This window comes from Gigantopelta aegis, chromosome 3, assembly GCF_016097555.1.
Source record: "Gigantopelta aegis isolate Gae_Host chromosome 3, Gae_host_genome, whole genome shotgun sequence".
Classification (NCBI taxonomy): domain Eukaryota; kingdom Metazoa; phylum Mollusca; class Gastropoda; order Neomphalida; family Peltospiridae; genus Gigantopelta; species Gigantopelta aegis.
The window spans coordinates 95,641,329-95,658,666 of NC_054701.1; the positions used below are offsets into that span (position 1 = coordinate 95,641,329).

General features: G+C 39.5%; 1 protein-coding gene across 1 annotated transcript; it reads left to right on the forward strand.

The window, feature by feature from the left end:
* The first annotated feature begins 11,610 nt into the window (after positions 1-11,610).
* LOC121369398 (G-protein coupled receptor 61-like) lies at positions 11,611-16,010 on the forward strand. The gene has a single exon (XM_041494478.1). The coding sequence runs from the start codon at positions 11,772-11,774 to the stop codon at positions 12,870-12,872; it is 1,101 nt and encodes a 366-aa protein (XP_041350412.1). The 5' UTR covers positions 11,611-11,771; the 3' UTR covers positions 12,873-16,010.
* Positions 16,011-17,338: the final 1,328 nt, after the last annotated feature.

Consider the following 17,338-nt stretch of genomic DNA (forward strand, 5'->3'; position numbering starts at 1 on the left):
AATACCACGTTTCATGAAGTTGTGTTAAATTGTTTTGGAGTCTAAACCACTAGACTAATAGTAATATGAATACCACGTTTCATGAAGTTATGTTACATATTAAATACATAACCACATACCAGTTGTTTTGCCATGTTTTTTTTTTTTTGCACTCGTTTATGGTAAGCCAGTGCACCACGACTGGTATATCAAAGGCCGTTGTGTGTATTATTTTGTCTGTAGGATGGTGCATATACAAGATCCCTTGCTGCTAATTGAAAAGAGTAGCCCATGAAGTGACGACAGCGGGTTTCCACTCTCAATGTTTGTGTGGTCCTTAGCCATATGTCTGACACCATATAACCGCAAATAAAATGTGTTGAGTGTGTCGTTAAATAAAACATTTCCTTCCTTCGTTTATGGTTGGCAAGATTTAAGGTACCGTATCGTGGTATAATCTTTTCTTGCACTAGGATATAAATTTGTGTAATAAATAACATGTCAAAACAACTGTGTGGTTCTGTATTTATTACATACCACCTTTCTGTATTATGATTAACAAAAGTTTAATTAATTAATACAACTTACTTCGTCTGGAAAGTTGGTTGAATTTTATGGAATGGACGGAAAGCTGAAATGTGAATAACCATTCGGCCTTCCCCCCCCCCCCACCCCTCCTCCCCCAAAGCAGGATCGTATTCAGTTTTGTATTTGATATTTTCTCACTTTTTTGAAGCTATATTAGGTAGCAGACCAGTTATATGTGAATCTTCAGCTGAGATTTATGCATACCAACCCATATGGCATCCTGAATGCCCACATAAAAGTAAAGATACAGGTATGTTTAGTCTCAAGGGAATTACAAAAAGGGTCATAATTATAAAGAGGACTTATTTTAAATATTGTTCCTTAAATATTTGTGTTACTTTCACCATAATACAACTGTGTCCAAACTGCGTGATTTTGGGTGCATTTTTGACAATGTTCACACCCATACAAACCACACCCAAGCGGGAGCTGGCGGATATCACGCATATATTTATAAAAACTTTTTTCATTAAATCTTACAAAAACCCTCATTTGAATAAAGGTTTAGCTGGGTCATTCTCCTAAAGTTGTGTAATTTGGCTAATGCAATTAAGAAATTTTAAAGTTGGGCAAAAGTGTTTAATTTTAAACTTATTTTATCTGTAAGGATCTATTTTTAGTATTACAAGTAACAGCAGTGATAATTTAAACTTTGTTTCAGTGAAATACATTTTTTAACCCCCCACATACAGAGGGTGTGGTCAACTCCACAACCTGATAACAATGGGATTGGGGTGGACATTAAACATGAACTATGGAAATGAAGAGCACTAGAGGATTTATAAGATGAATGGCTTCCATTTAGTGTATTTTGACCACATTAACCCCTTCCCATGCCATTTTTCTATTTTCCTAAATCGCCATTTTAAATGAAGACCAAATTCCAATAGAAACCATGGTCTTGGATCGCTATTCAAGATTGATGGTTATTGGAATGTTTATAAGTTCCAGGTAAAAATAATATTCATTGCTCGATACTAGGTTGCGGTGTTGACGGATACATTTGTGGAGTTGACCCTATCCAGATTTCCTTTGGCAAATATTAATGAATTTGCTCTGAAAATAGTTTATATCTTTTCTTAGTACAAAACAAAATGAGAATGATAATCTGCATTCCAGTATTTAGAAGTAAAACAGTTTAATAGATAATGAATTGGGGAAACAGAAAACGGTTTTGGAATGTTTTACTGAAGAACCTGGCGTGTTCAGCACTTTTGGTCAGTTCATAGTGTCTTGTGACTAGCTGGGGTTCATCAACCATGCCAAGAAAATCGCTTCTCTTATACCAGAGGCAGTCTGGCGGAGGAGGCCAGTTAAACCGATTGATTCCAATCGACTTCATTACACTGACCTCAGTCTCATCATCCTGTTCATCAATAGCCTGGATATTTCCAAGGTAAACATTATTGTCACAGATGGACGAGAGATTGACTATCAGTAAGACATATTGTCCAAGAAACAAGTCAAACAACAAAACATTTCAACAAATTTATATACAAAATATAAATATACAAAATGACGATTTCACTCCAAACACATCACTACCCCAACCTTAAATTAAACCCCCCAAAAAACTGTATTCGGTGTCCATGGTAAACCAGTCTGAGCCAACTAGCTTCTAATCAATGTTCGAGCCTTAGTTAAATAATCATTTTAAACCAGTTCAGTTTGTATCAGTATAAACTCATCTGAAATTCACTGTCATTGCGAATACTATCAATATCTTGATGACGACCAGACACTAGCACATCTTGGATGGTTGGCTGTTGACATCTCTTGCAGACATCCTAACAACAGTCCGCCACCACGCTAGTCTGTAGACATCTCTTGCAGATGGTTCTCCTACAGTTCCGCCGGTCACATCTGTGTCATCCCTCGCACCCAGTTATAGCTCACATAGCCATCCTAGCTCTCGTAGCTCACATACTTCTCATGATTCTGGCTCACGCTCAAACCCAAAAAGCTCCTAAGAGCCATTTCCCAGTCAACTTGCCTGCTGGAAACCTTCTTGGCAAATGCCCTGATGAACAGACAGGTGACGTTTACCTTTCCCACAGCCTGCATGCTTTTTACCTGCAGCTTAATTTCCCACTGAAGAAACTCAATATACTGCTCATAAAAAGTTATGACAACGTTTTCACAATTTACCCAGTATGCTCATGCTCTACCAGATATGACAAAATGTTGGGCATTTATTATATAAACCCCCTCTAACATCATAAAATACATAAAACTAATCTTTTCTGTGACAATACCCTTCCCCTTAGGGAAAAAATAATATATATATTTATTTTTTTTCTTACAGGAAAGATTAAGAAACCTTAAAAATCAACATAATACACTACTTTCCTCAAACTCTACATACATTCACTATCAAATACCATACCACATTAAGATCACATATAACATCTAAAACACTACATCCTCAATATGTCTATATATTGTATAGTTCTTTGAAATCAACACAACTGGCATTCTAATCTTATTCTAATCTACTTAGATAATCTGCTCCAACATTCTCCTTCCCTTTGATTGCTTCTATGCGAATTCTGTAGGGTTGCAGCAGTAATGCCCATCTCATCAACCTAGCATTAGCCATTTTAGCCTTGTTCAAGTATGTTAGGGGATGATGATCAGTTTCCACGACAAATGACTTGCCATAAAGATACCTCTGCATCTTTTGGACACCCCACACCAAAGCTAAACATTCCTTCTCAATAGTAGCATAAGACTGTTCACGGGATAACAATTTCCTACTTGCATAAGCCACTGGAAGTTTTCCCCCATTCTCCTCCTGCAACAATATAGCACCAACTCCTTGATCCGAAGCATCAGTCCTCAGAATAAATGGTCTCTCAAGATCAGGAAGTTTTAGAATAGGACAGCAAATCATTGCTTTCTTCAGTGACTGAAATGCATGTTCATGGGCTTCTGTCCAACCCACATGGTTTGGATTTCCTTTCCTCGTTAGGTCAGTAAGTGGAACAGCAATCATAGAGAAATTCGGAATGAACTTCCTGTAGAATCCAACCATACCTAAGAATGATTTCACCTGTTTCTTTGTTTTGGGTCGCGCTGCCTCTTTAATAGCTCTGACCTTGTCTGGAAGTGGCCAAATAACCCAAACATTCCAAGTTGTGAAATCCTATGTAACACTTAGATGATGTTGCTGTGAGATTTGCTTCCTGGAGTCGCTTAAACACTTTCTCCAGAACTGATAAATGCTCTTTCCATGTCATAGTGAAAATCAAGATGTCATCAATGAAGTTATCCACATTCTCAATTCCATCTAACAATTTCCTCATCAATCTACTGAATACTGCTGGCGCTGTCACCAAGCCAAATGGTAATACTCTAAACTGAAACAAACCTTGTGCTGTAGAAAATGCCGTTTTATCCCGACAATCCTCTTTGGAAGCTGCCAATAACCTTTACATAAATCTGGTTTTGAAAAAAACCTGTACCCTGACAACTTCGAAAACATTTCCTCAGCATTTGGCATTGGCTCTGCATCAAACAAGGTTATTTTGTTCAGATGGCGGAAATCAACACAAAATCTGTTTGTGCCATGCCTTTTCTTTACCATGACTATAGGTGAACAATAGGGTGATTCTGACCTCTCAATTATACCCATCTGTAGCATTTTTGCTATTTCCTCCTTTACTGCATCCTTCATACTAAATGGCATAGGATATTGCTTAATTCTTACCGGTTCGTTTGAAGTAAGCTTGATATCATGATGTATTAGATCTGTGTAACCTGGAACATCTGTCAACGTGTCAGAGAAATGTTTTAAAAACTGGTTAATCTACTGACGTTGATCGTCTAACAGTTCTGCACTTACCTTAACATCATTAACATTTTCTGTTTGCATCGGCTCAGGATATGATGGAATATTATTCGACATCATCTTTGATTCAGTATCCTCCATATCCAAATCAATGACTGCTACATTGACAATGGAAAGCACACCTGCATCTGCACCTTGAACAACAGTTCTTTCAAAGTAAGACTTCAAAAGATTGATATGAAACAATTTGCTCTTTCCATTAATATCTACTCTGTAATCCAAAGTACCTACCTTTTCAGTAATTACAAATGGACCTTTCCATTGCATCAGTAATTTATTGTTACTGGTAGGAAGGAGTACCAAAGCTTTGTCACCAACCTTTAGCTGTCTGTCTCTAGTCCTTCTGTTGTAGTACTTACGATATCTCTGTGATGCTTTTCTCAAGTTGATATGAGCTAGTTGACAATTTTTGTTAAGTCTCTCATACAACTCAAACACATACCTGTAGGTAGTTTTAACATCAGGGTCTGGAACCTCTTTTGCCCAAAGTTCTTTCAAAATCGCCATAGGACCTCGTACACTGCGACCATATAGTAGTTCAAAAGGAGAAAAACCCAAACTTTCCTGAGGAACCTCTCCATATGCAAACAGCAGTGCATTTATATACTTATCCCAGTCCTTTGGATGTTCTAAGCAAATTTCCTTGAGCATCGACTTCAGTGTTCCATTGAACTTTTCCACCAGTCCATTGCATATTGGATGGTAGGGAGTGGTGGTAAGCTGGCGAATCGATAAAAGTCTACTCACCTCTGCCATTAGTTCAGATGTAAACTGAGAACCCATGTCAGTAAGCATTTCTCTAGGTACACCAACTCTACTAAAGATGTCCACCAGTGCCTCAGCAACTCTCTCGGTATCGATGCCAGGTAATGCAACTGCCTCTGGGTACCTCGTAGCATAGTCGACAACTGTAAGAATATACCTGTTTTTCCTGTCAGTGACAGGTTCTAAGGACCGACCAGATCCACTGCAATTCGTTGAAAAGGTATTTCTATGAGTGGCATATCTCCTAAAGGTGCTCTTATTATCTTACCTTTTGGAACTGTCCTCTGGCAAATATCACATGAACGACAAAACCGAGCTATCTCTGACTGAATACCTGGCCACGAAAATTCTGCCAATACACGGTCCTTTGTTTTCTGTGTAGAAAAATGACCTGCCATCAGTGATTCATGTGCTATCCCCAGAACTGTATTCCTTAGCTGCTTAGAAACGACTAATTGGGTAGACCTTTGTCCTCCAGTTCTCTTTGGTGCTTGAAATACCCTATACAACATTCCCTTCCGTGTTGTAAAAGACACTTTACCTCCACCTTTGGTTACTTTTTCTGCTCCTGCCTGTACAAATTCCCTGCACTTCCTTAAACTCTGGTCCTCTTGTTGGGCTTGCTGTATTTCTGCAGGAGTTGCTTCAATCTGTAAAGCTTCTGGAACTCTCAATTTCTGATTGCTTAGCTTCTTTCACCACTTGTGTCCTCGTTTGAACAGCCTGTATACGAGCTTCCCAGTTAGGATCAGGATCATCTGGTGGCCTTACTCCTGAAATGTTACCTAGTATTACATCAAATACTGGATTGTTCATATACCAAGCCTGTACTTTACCAGTGAAAAAAGGTGTGTCAATAGACAACTCTGCCATACGAGCTTCTACTTCTGTACCATCTGCTAAAAGACAAATTTGAATCTTACCGCTAAGCTGGTCATCAGGTACTAAACTCCTCCTAATGACAACTCCACTGCAACCAGTGTCCCTCAAAACAGACACATGCTGAGTACCAATCTTACCTCCAAGTACTGGCATTCTGTGTGGATTTGTAACTTGTTGATTACAAGCTGAGCTCAATGTCGGTTCGTTGTATCTTGTACCATCAATACTTCCCACACGTCTATCACAAGCAAGGACATTTTGACTTTGACCCCTTCATTTTCCGTGGCTATATCCTCTTCCTCTAAAACCCGTTTGTTGATACCTTGGATCTGCAAATGGCACTTGCCCTGCACCTCTCTGATACTCATTACCTGCAGCCTCAACAAATGCAGACTTTGGGGAATTTTTGCTGAAACAATCTTGAGCATAGTGACCTGGTTTATTACACAAAAAGCAGCGAACACTAGTTCTTATTGGTTGATTACCATGTTTTCCCCCTCTATTTCCATTTCCCTTCAAATTGGGTCGCCCTGATGATAAATTAGCTCTGCACTGAAAATCTATTGAATGATCTTTGGATATTGATCTCACCATGTTTGTACGACTTAGCACCGGAATAATATCTCCTCCTCTAGCTTCTCTAAACTGATCAGCTAAATCTGCCATCTCCTCAACTGATTTCGGAACACGTTCCCTTAAGAATAATGTAAGATCATGACCACACACCTGAATCAGTTGTTCCCTTAAAATAAGGTCTAACAGCCCTTCGAATGTTTTGACAGTATTTGACAACTCAAGCCATCTACTAACATAGTTTTCCAATCTAACTGAAAACTGACTAAATGTTTCTCCAAGCTGAGGTCTACTAGAACGGAACCGTTTTTTGAATCCCTCTGAAGTTAAATCAAATCTCCTCAACAAAGCAGTCTTTAATACGTCATACTGAAAAGCTTGATCCGGGGGTAATCTTGAGTACACCTCTAATGCTTTCCCTTTTAATAAGGCACTTAAATGCATAGCCCATTTATCTCTACTCCACTGTTGAGCTTTAGCATAGCGTTCAAACCTTTGCAAGTAAGCATCCATGTCATCCTTACCTTCTTCAATATAGGGTAGTTTGGACCCTTTGATTCAAAATGGTTATGACGTTCATGTTCAGATTCATAAATACCTACACGAAGTCTAGCTCGAGTCTCCAATAATTCCATCTTATGTTTGTACTCTGCTTCTTCACGTCTCACAATTAACCTTTCTTTTTCTATTAAACTCTCAATCTCACGTCCCTTAGTTTCTTTTGTCATTTCCATTTCTTTCATTTTATATTCAAATTCTAACTTCTCCCTCTCTTTTCCTCTCTCAGTCTCGTTTCATTCTTTCTTCTTCCCTTTTCATGTACGCTCTCCCCTCTCTTTTTCTTGTTGGTACGAATGCTCTTAACTCTTCACCCTCATTACCCAAATCCGTACCTAATTGCTTCAAATGTTGTAAGGACTCCATGTCTATCATATCAACCTAACTCCTCTATACCAAAATCAGATGAAAAAACTAACTTGAAAAGTTGGGACGAGGCTAGAGAATGCACACACTGGGCTAAAGGTTTACCTACCTGAATTAAGTACTAACTTCTATCCAACTACAACCAATCCTATCCAATTAGAAATTATTAAATGACCTCAACTTGTTGACAAATACAATGGAGGTAGGTGGGAAACCTTATGACCAGACAGTCTGACTACAAAGAAACGTATCCCATCAAATACTGGTTCCATAAAATTCTAACTACATATATATATATATATATATATATATATATATATATATATATATATATATATATATATATATATATATATTACACGACTTGTCTCCTGGCCGTTTATCTCACTGACAGTCTATCCCATTTCTGACACCAAATTGTCACAGATGGACGAGAGATTGACTATCAGTAAGACATATTGTCCAAGAAAGGAGTCAAACAACAAAACATTTCAACAAATTTATATACAAAATATAAATATACAAAATGACGATTTCACTCCAAACAACATCACTACCCCAACCTTTTAAACCCCCCACTGTATTCTGGTGTCCATGGTAAACCAGTCTGAGCCATCTAGCTTCTAGTCAATGTTCGAGCCTTAGTTAAATAATCATTTTAAACCAGTTCAGTTTGTATCAGTATAAACTCATCTGAAATTCACTGTCATTGCGAATACTATCAATATCTTGATGACGACCAGACACTAGCACATCTTGGATGGTTGGCTGTTGACATCTCTTGCAGACATCCTAACAACAGTCCGCCACCACGCTAGTCTGTAGACATCTCTTGCAGATGGTTCTCCTACAGTTCCGCTGGTCACATCTGTGTCATCCCTCACACCCAGTTATAGCTCACATAGCTATTATAGCTCTCGTAGCTCACATACTTCTCATGATTCTGGCTCACGCTCAAACCCAAAAAGCTCCCAAGAGCCATTTCCCAGTCAACTTGCCTGCTGGAAACCTTCTTGGCAAATGCCCTGATGAACAGACAGGTGACGTTTACCTTTCCCACAGCCTGCATGCTTTTTACCTGCAGCTTAATTTCCCACTGAAGAAACTCAATATACTGCTCATAAAAAAATTATGACAACGTTTTCACAATTTACCCAGTATGCTCATGCTCTACCAGATATGACAAAATATTAGGCATTTATTATATAAACCCCCTCTAACATCATAAAATACATAAAACTAATCTTTTCTGTGACAATTATTACCATATGAAACAACACACCATGATCCAACAATGTCACCAATGAACTCATTGGTTTTCCTTGAATGACTGCCTTTTGTAGCAACAAATGTGTTTGATTCATTCTGCAGAGATGGAGCATTGATAATCGCAAACGAATGTGATCTGAAACTAAAATAGTGACACATGCATGGGTGACAGCAAAAACAGCTAAGGGATTTGTGTGCCATGTGTCCTCTTTCATTTGTCACTACTTGGTGGATCTTCATTGTACCAGTGATCCCATCCAATTGCAATGGGATATCATCATCAACAAAAAAAAATCAGAATTGACCACAGTTTGAAAAGTTTATGAGCATCCGTTATGTTTTCACCATTGGCAACAAATCGATTTGCAGTGCGTTTCAAAGCACCCCCGATTCCGTCGGCAGCACCTTTGCCATGGCCAGCCTCCGAGAAGTTCCAGGTACCAGCCACAAAGCCAAGATCGTACAGATAGGTTGATAGTAGATAGTAAGTTGTTTTGCACCGGTACTGGGTTGTCGGGCCACCACTGTAAAAGTGCAGGGTGTCAATGCCAGATCTTTCTGCTTTTATCCATTTAATAACAGGGGTTAGATAGGCCCAGATAGCTGCAGCGTCATGCCTACATGAATTGGACACTGTTGAGAATTACTTCAGAATTCCATCACTGCAGTAGGCAACACCATTATGTACTGTGACTTGTACTTTCGATGCCCAGAAGTGCATCGACTGTACCTCCTTGTTTAGTTTACACACATAGATGTGGTGTTAGCTGGACAGGTATTGCTATATCCTCGCTGTGGTCCGGGCTAACAGGTGGTGATAGTAGGCCTACTGCATGAACTTTTTTTTTCTCTCTGCTAACTGTGTGATTTTGTCCACATTTTTCGCTTCAGTCTTTGTTCACGTGGCGTCAAATTTTTAATTGTCTTCACTTTATTCTGTTCCTTTCTTTCTTTCCAACGTTTTTCTCTTTGTACTTTTGGTGTCTTTCAGGTTCTTTTCTATTACGTTCTCTCCACCTCCTCGACTTTTCCTTGCTGGTCATTGGCATGGCTGTTCTGAAACAGAAAAACCATTGAACTATAATATGTAGCTTGCTGAATTTTCATGATCTAGCTATGAATAACATTGTGCAATATCCATTCACAAATATGAAGAAATACAAACAAGAAGAACAAATAAGAATATACATTCTTCTAACAGATGCAATTTTGGCCTAAAAGACAAATAAAATTATTTTGAACAAATGTAAAATACACCTCTACATTCAAAATTACGTTCATCAAAACAATATTGAAGAAACAAAATACTAAGAGGTGTTTCTACCCCCCCCCCCCCCCCCCCCCCCCCCCCCCCCGTTATGCTGGATTTGTTAATGAATACAAGTCAACAATGTCTATGTGAGTTTTCATAAAAATGGCTTCCAGTAACTTCTGTCACGTGTGATGATGGCTATCACATGATCAGGGGAAATTATAGCTAATAATAGTCAGTAAGTTGCGGAGTTGATCGCACAAATTTATTTTCCATTACATAAGTTTGGAAAATAAAAAAATATATATTATAAGGCACAATCAAAATGGCAATCAGTACATTTGAACTTCAGGATATATACTCCGTAACACCTTGGCTCAATCACTGAAGAAAATGTTGTTTTTCTCATTTCATATCTTTTATGTCTGGTTCGTTACAAGTACCTTTTTGTATTTTGGTTTTGGTAAACATTTCAAAACAAGCTAAAAATTGAAATTAATCAAGAAATAACTATATATCTTTTATTACTTTAGAGTCTGGTGTACAGGATGTATAATGTGGAGCAATGAAATGTGATAAACGGACGATGGCAAATAATTTTTAATTCCATTACATGAAATTACACAACTTTCGGAGAATGACCCAGCTATCAAATTTTGCACAAAATCAGCTTGTTTGAAAATTACCCAAAATAATCGCGCTGCACTTTTGTCACAAGGAAAACCCGGTGTATGAATACCAAGCCTCATTACAGCTAAACCATTTGCACTTTCTTGGCTATAACTAAGCTTACGAATTTACTTCCTATTCCAAATAATTAGCCTTCAAACATGGATCTGTGCAAAATCAACAAGCGCACGTTATGATGAAAGAAACACAAACGTTTAACTAAAAGTATTTAAAATAAGTCCTCTTTATAATTATAACCCTTTTTGTAATTTCCTCGAGAGACTGAAAACATTTGTATCTTTCTTTATTTTTAAACCATAGGTGGGCATTTAGGATGCCATGGGCTGTTATGAATAAATCTCAGCTGAAGATTCACAAATAACTGTGGTCTGCAGGCCCGTACGCAGAAATTTATATGGGGGGGGGGGGGGGGGGAGGAGGGTGTGTGTGTGTGTGTGTGCGTAATCGACGGCCCAAAGGGCCGGAGTTGCTAGGGTGTCCGGAGGCATGCCCCCCGAAATATGTTTAAATCTAGAATGTAGGAGATGGATTTTCCTGCATTCTGGGAAGTAAATTTGAAATGTTTCTTGGTCTCAAAATATGTCAAATATATTTTTTACACATCCACGGACGGAACTCGGCGGACTATTGGGGGGGGGGGTGCGTACGCACCCCACGCCCCCCCCCCCCCCCCACACACACACACCTGCGTACGAGCCTGGTCTGCTACCTGTGCCCCTACAGCATTGTTTTGGTTACGACCTTGACAAGTGACTGGGCGCTTAGTTACGAATATTTCCTATACGTCTCTGTCCGCTAAGTGACGTAACATATTTTCTTTCTACGCCTAATTTATGACGTCACATGCCTTTAACGACGCACAATTAAATTTAGTGAAAATGACAATAGCTTTTTTTTCACAAAGGAATGTAATAGTTTTGGAAGACAGCAGTACGACAAACACTGCAAAGCCTGATTTGTACAGACTCACGTACAATAATTGTAGATAGAAGAACGTCAATGAACGACAGCAGTTTCGAAAAGTTTACCTTATTGGACCAAATCCAAAACATAAGCTTGACAAATTATGTGATTGTGGGATTCATGTGTTTCATTAATATAATGGCCATTTTTGGTAATATGAGCGTCATTTTTGCCATTGGAAAATCTTCTGATATGCGGCATAGACAGTCGAATCTGTTCATTCTTAACTTAAGTGTTGTTGACTTTATTGCTTCAGTTGTCACACTGCCAGTGAGTATTTGTACTTTTCACACCAACGCAAGGGTTTTCGATTCCATGTGGTGTGCCGTCAGTGGATTTCTAGCAGGTTGTGTAATATATGCCTCCATTGGCAGCCTCTGTGCCATCAGCATAGAGAGGGTCTACTACATAAAGTGGCCCCTGCACCATGAGGCAAACTTGACTGTAGAGAAGACGTACCTGGTTTTGTTCGTCATCTGGCTACAATGCATAACTGTAGCCTTACCACCGGTGTTCAAACACCTGCCCCAACATTCTGACAAGGATTGTTATTCCGGGTGGCAGGGCGTACACATGGACGTGTTTTATGTTTCGTTTATCGGTGTCTGGTGTTTTTTAATTCCCGTCCTCGTCATGTTGTTGTCGCACTGCGGAATATTCAACGTGATCAGGAAGTTCAGCCCGTTAAGTACGTTTCACATCGTCACCGTGTCGGGAATAGTCGACACCCGACTGAAAGCTGTCTCGCATAGGAGCTCTTTACTTCTCACGCAGAGAAGCGTTAAGAATTTTTTTTTTTTAATAGTACACCTCTTGGCGTTTGTGATACTGTGGGGTCCGTACTTCGTGTTCGCGATGTATCACGCCCTGCACGCGCAGCCCGAGGACCGGGACAAGATGGTGGACCTGGTGGTCACGTGGCTCGGCTTCGTGACGTTCGCCGCGAACCCGGTGCTGTACGGCCTGATGAACCGACCAATAAGAACCCAGTTGGTCGAGTGGTACGAGTACATATTCTGTTGTGATTTCCTAAGAAAAAGGAAGGCAAACGGAGAACAATTACCTGAAGAGACAGCGAGTGGGGAAGAAGACTTTTTGCACTTCTTGGGAATAACGCCCACAGCAAACAATACCTAGCAGACAAGACCTAGCCTGTCATCGCACGCAGGACGGCACCGAGAGAGTGGTGGGGGTGGTGGTGGTGGTGGGGGGGGGGGGGGGCAATAGTGCCCACAACAGACAAAACCTAACAGACAATGACTAGCAGACACGGCCTAGCAGACAAGGCCTAGCGAATGCCGAGTGGTAGGTGCACGGCAGTTGTACCACCAGAATACAAATAAATTGAACCATTTTTAGTTTAAAAGTGCCTGCCCCTTTTTAGCTGCCCAGAGAAGGTCGTAATACTGTCTCTATTTTATTTATTTATTATCATTGTTCTTATTATTTGAAGTAGTAGTAGTCGTAGTGGAAGTGGTGGTAGTAGAAGTAGTTACTGTAGTATAGTCGTGGTGGTAGTAGTAGTTACTGTAGTATACAGGCTCATATGCCTTAACTCCCCACTTCCCTTAGACTACTGTTATATAAATACATCCATTCTATATCGGCCTTAACTCCCCACTTCCCTTAGACTACTTATATAAATACATCCATTCTATATCGGCCTTAACTCCCCACTTCCCGTAGACTACTGTTCTATAAATACATCCAATCTATATCGGCCTGAACTCCCCACTTCCCGTAGACTACTGTTATATAAATACATCCAGTCTATATCGGCTTGAACTCCCCACTTCCCTTAGACTACTGTTATATAAATACATCCATTCTATATCGGCCTTAACTCCCCACTTCCCTTAGACTACTGATATATAAACACATCCAGTCTATATCGGCCTTAACTCCCCACTTCCCTTAGACTACTGTTATATAAACACATCCAGTCTATATCAACCTTATCTCCCCACTTAGACTACTGTTATATAAACCCAAACAGTCTATATCAGCCTTAACTCCCCACTTAGACTACTGTTATATAAACCCAAACAGTCTATATCAGCCTTATCTCCCCACTTAGACTACTGTTATATAAACCCAAACAGTCTATATCAGCCTTAACTCCCCACTTCCCTTAGACTACTGTTATATAAACACATCCAATCTATATGAGCCTTAACTCCCCACTTCCCTTAGACTACTGTTGTATAAATATATCCAGTCTATATCAGCCTTAACTCCCCTAGACTACTGTTATATAAACACATCCAGTCTATATCAGCCTTAACTCCCCACTTAGACTACTGTTATACAAACACATCCAGTCTATATCAGCCTTAACTCCCCACTTAGACTACTGTTATACAAACACATCCAGTCTATATCAGCCTTAACTCCCCACTTCCCTTAGACTACTGTTATATAAACACATCCAGTCTATATGAGCCTTAACTCCCCACTTCCCTTAGACTACTGTTATATAAACACATCCAGTCTATATGAGCCTTAACTCCCCACTTAGACTACTGTTATACAAACACATCCAGTCTATATCAGCCTTAACTCCCCTCTTAGACTACTGTTATACAAACACATCCAGTCTATATGAGCCTTAACTCCCCACTTCCCTTAGACTACTGTTATATAAACACATCCAGTCTATATGAGCCTTAACTCCCCACTTCCCTTAGACTACTGTTATATAAATACATCCAATCTATATCGGCCTTATCTCCCCACTTAGACTACTGTTATATAAACACATCCAGTCTATATCAGCCTTAACTCCCCACTTAGACTACTGTTATATAAACACATCCAGTCTATATCAGCCTTAACTCCCCACTTAGACTACTGTTATACAAACACATCCAGTCTATATGAGCCTTAACTCCCCACTTCCCTTAGACTACTGTTATATAAACACATCCAGTCTATATGAGCCTTAACTCCCCACTTCCCTTAGACTACTGTTATATAAATACATCCAATCTATATCGGCCTTAACTCCCCACTTAGACTACTGTTATACAAACACATCCAGTCTATATCAGCCTTAACTCCCCACTTCCCTTAGACTACTGTTATATAAACACATCCAGTCTATATGAGCCTTAACTCCCCACTTCCCTTAGACTACTGTTATATAAACACATCCAGTCTATATGAGCCTTAACTCCCCACTTCCCTTAGACTACTGTTATATAAATACATCCAATCTATATCGGCCTTAACTCCCCACTTCCCTTAGACTACTGTTATATAAACACATCCAGTCTATATCGGCCTTAACTCCCCACTTCCCTTAGACTACTGTTATATAAACACATTGGTTTGTCTCACAATCCTAACACGACATACTACGGTGACCTTCAAGGGCGGATGGACTCCCATTTCTGTGAGGATGGGATGGGCATTAAAATGGATTACAACTAATGAATAAAAAATAAAAAATTAAGGTAGGCATGTTAAGTAAATTCCACCCCGACAGAATGGTAGAAATGTATTATGTCTCCCCTCCTTCCCGCCCCGCCCCGCCCCTAGTGTACAATCCTGACTGTGCCAGTGGTTGGGGAGTGGGCGCCTAAATTAATTAATTCATTCATTATTTCATATTAACATTCAGTATTAATTAGGATAGTTATTATTTCAGTTTAACATTGAATATCTTTTATAAATGGAGCGGCATCTACTTTAGTTGGTAGAGCGTTTACCCGAGGTACTGTGATCGGAGGATGGAATCCCTTCGGCGGAACTATTCTCTGACTGGCTTTTCCAACCAGTGCCCCACGACTGGCATATCAAGGGATGTGGTATGTGTTGGCCTGTCTGTGGGAATGTGCATATAAAAGATACCTTGCTACTAATGAAACAAATGTAGCGGGTTTCCTCTGACTATGTGTCACCGTGACCAAATATTGGACATTCAATAGTGGATGATTAATTAATCAATGTGATGTCGTTAAACGAAACAAACTTTTAACAATTAAAAAATTCCAAGCATGTTTTAAAAGGATAACTCCTGGACTCTACCAGTAATTAACCTCTGTCTACTTTGTAGGTGGGTTTAAATGATTAAATTTCAATCTATGCTGTGGATCTTGTGGCTGGCTGGTTGAGGGTTTTTAAGATTGTCTTTTATTATTTTTTATTATTATTATTATTATTATTATTAATGATTTATTATACCTGTATTTATTATACCTGTAAATAATACCTGTATGTCACATATCATGATCAATTAATGCATGTATATGAACATAACATTGTATAAATCAGACAAGCGATTTTGTTCTCTGTACTCCATGTCGGTCTGTGAGTATAATATTTTCTCTTGCCCACCCCACCCCATATCTCAGGCATTACAGGTACAGAAATTAAAACTATAGCACGTGCAACCTTTGATTAATTATGCGTACAATTATGGTAAGCTGAATGCCGTGTGAGCTGGCTACATTTGATTGTTATGAACCAAGACATGTAAAGATATATATACCTCTTAACTCGGTCTTCCTTATTTCCGGAGTGTGTGGAGCTAATGGAATCTGTGAACATTGGTTCTTGTGTTCGCTATTACTGTTAGTCATGACTTCTTAAGCAGAATACTGATTTGTGTACCGAAAATACATCTGAAACTCGATTTAACGTTAAACGTCAGACGCGTGTGCAGGGAATTTTGTAGAGAGGGTGTGTGTGTGTGTGTGTGTGTGTGAGGGTGTGTGTGTGGGTGGGGGTGTGGGTGTGTGGATGTGGGTGCGGTCTAGACTGGCAAGTGCAGTTTCTACGGAGGTGTTCGTGTCATGATCCCCTGAAAAATAAATTAAAAAGAAAAGAACATTTTGCTTTGTGCCAAGGTGTTCAAACCCCTACCACCCCCCCCCCCCCACACACACACACACACGCCCGCACGTCCACACATGCCTGAAGATAATTTGTAAAAAATAAATATTGTGTCGCACTTGCTTAACATATTAATGCCTGTAGTGTGTGTGTGGGAGTGTGTGCGGGTGCCCCAATGTTTATATACAAATCCAAGCCAGGTTTCTTTTTTTTTCTTTCTTTTTTTGGTCACTGAATGGAGCGCGCCAAAATGTGGACGAGACTGCGTTTGAAGGTGTTTGTTAGAAATACGAACTTGTCTCACTGAACTCGAACCAGGATCGAATCGTCGCCATATACGATAATTATCTATTTATTTATTTATTTATTTATTTATCTCTTTATTTATTTATCTCTGTATTTAGTTAGTTATTTGTATTATGTCGTTAAAGACACATCCATTTCCTTTCAGTTGTACGAAAAGCCATTGCAACCTGTTGTTCGATGTAGAAATTAGGTATCCTTAATATTTTTTTCCTTATTGCTGAATAAGGAGCTGAGCGCATGTGACACTCCGACTTGATGGTCTGTCAACAAATATGCACCAAGTGAGCGACAAGAACGCGCCACCGAAGACGTATCTCACCAGGCACCGCGCGCTTCCTATTGGCTAAATACGAATCTCGGCACTTGATCGTAAACTCGCATCCACAGACCCTTTAAGAATCGGTTGCTAGGAGTCATGATAAAGGATGACAATTTTCTCTTTTATCGATTTTACGCTGAAA

Excerpts from the sequence above, each read along its gene's own strand:
- LOC121369398 (XM_041494478.1), top strand. The coding sequence starts at position 11,772 with ATGAACGACAGCAGTTTCGAAAAGTTTACCTTATTGGACCAAATCCAA.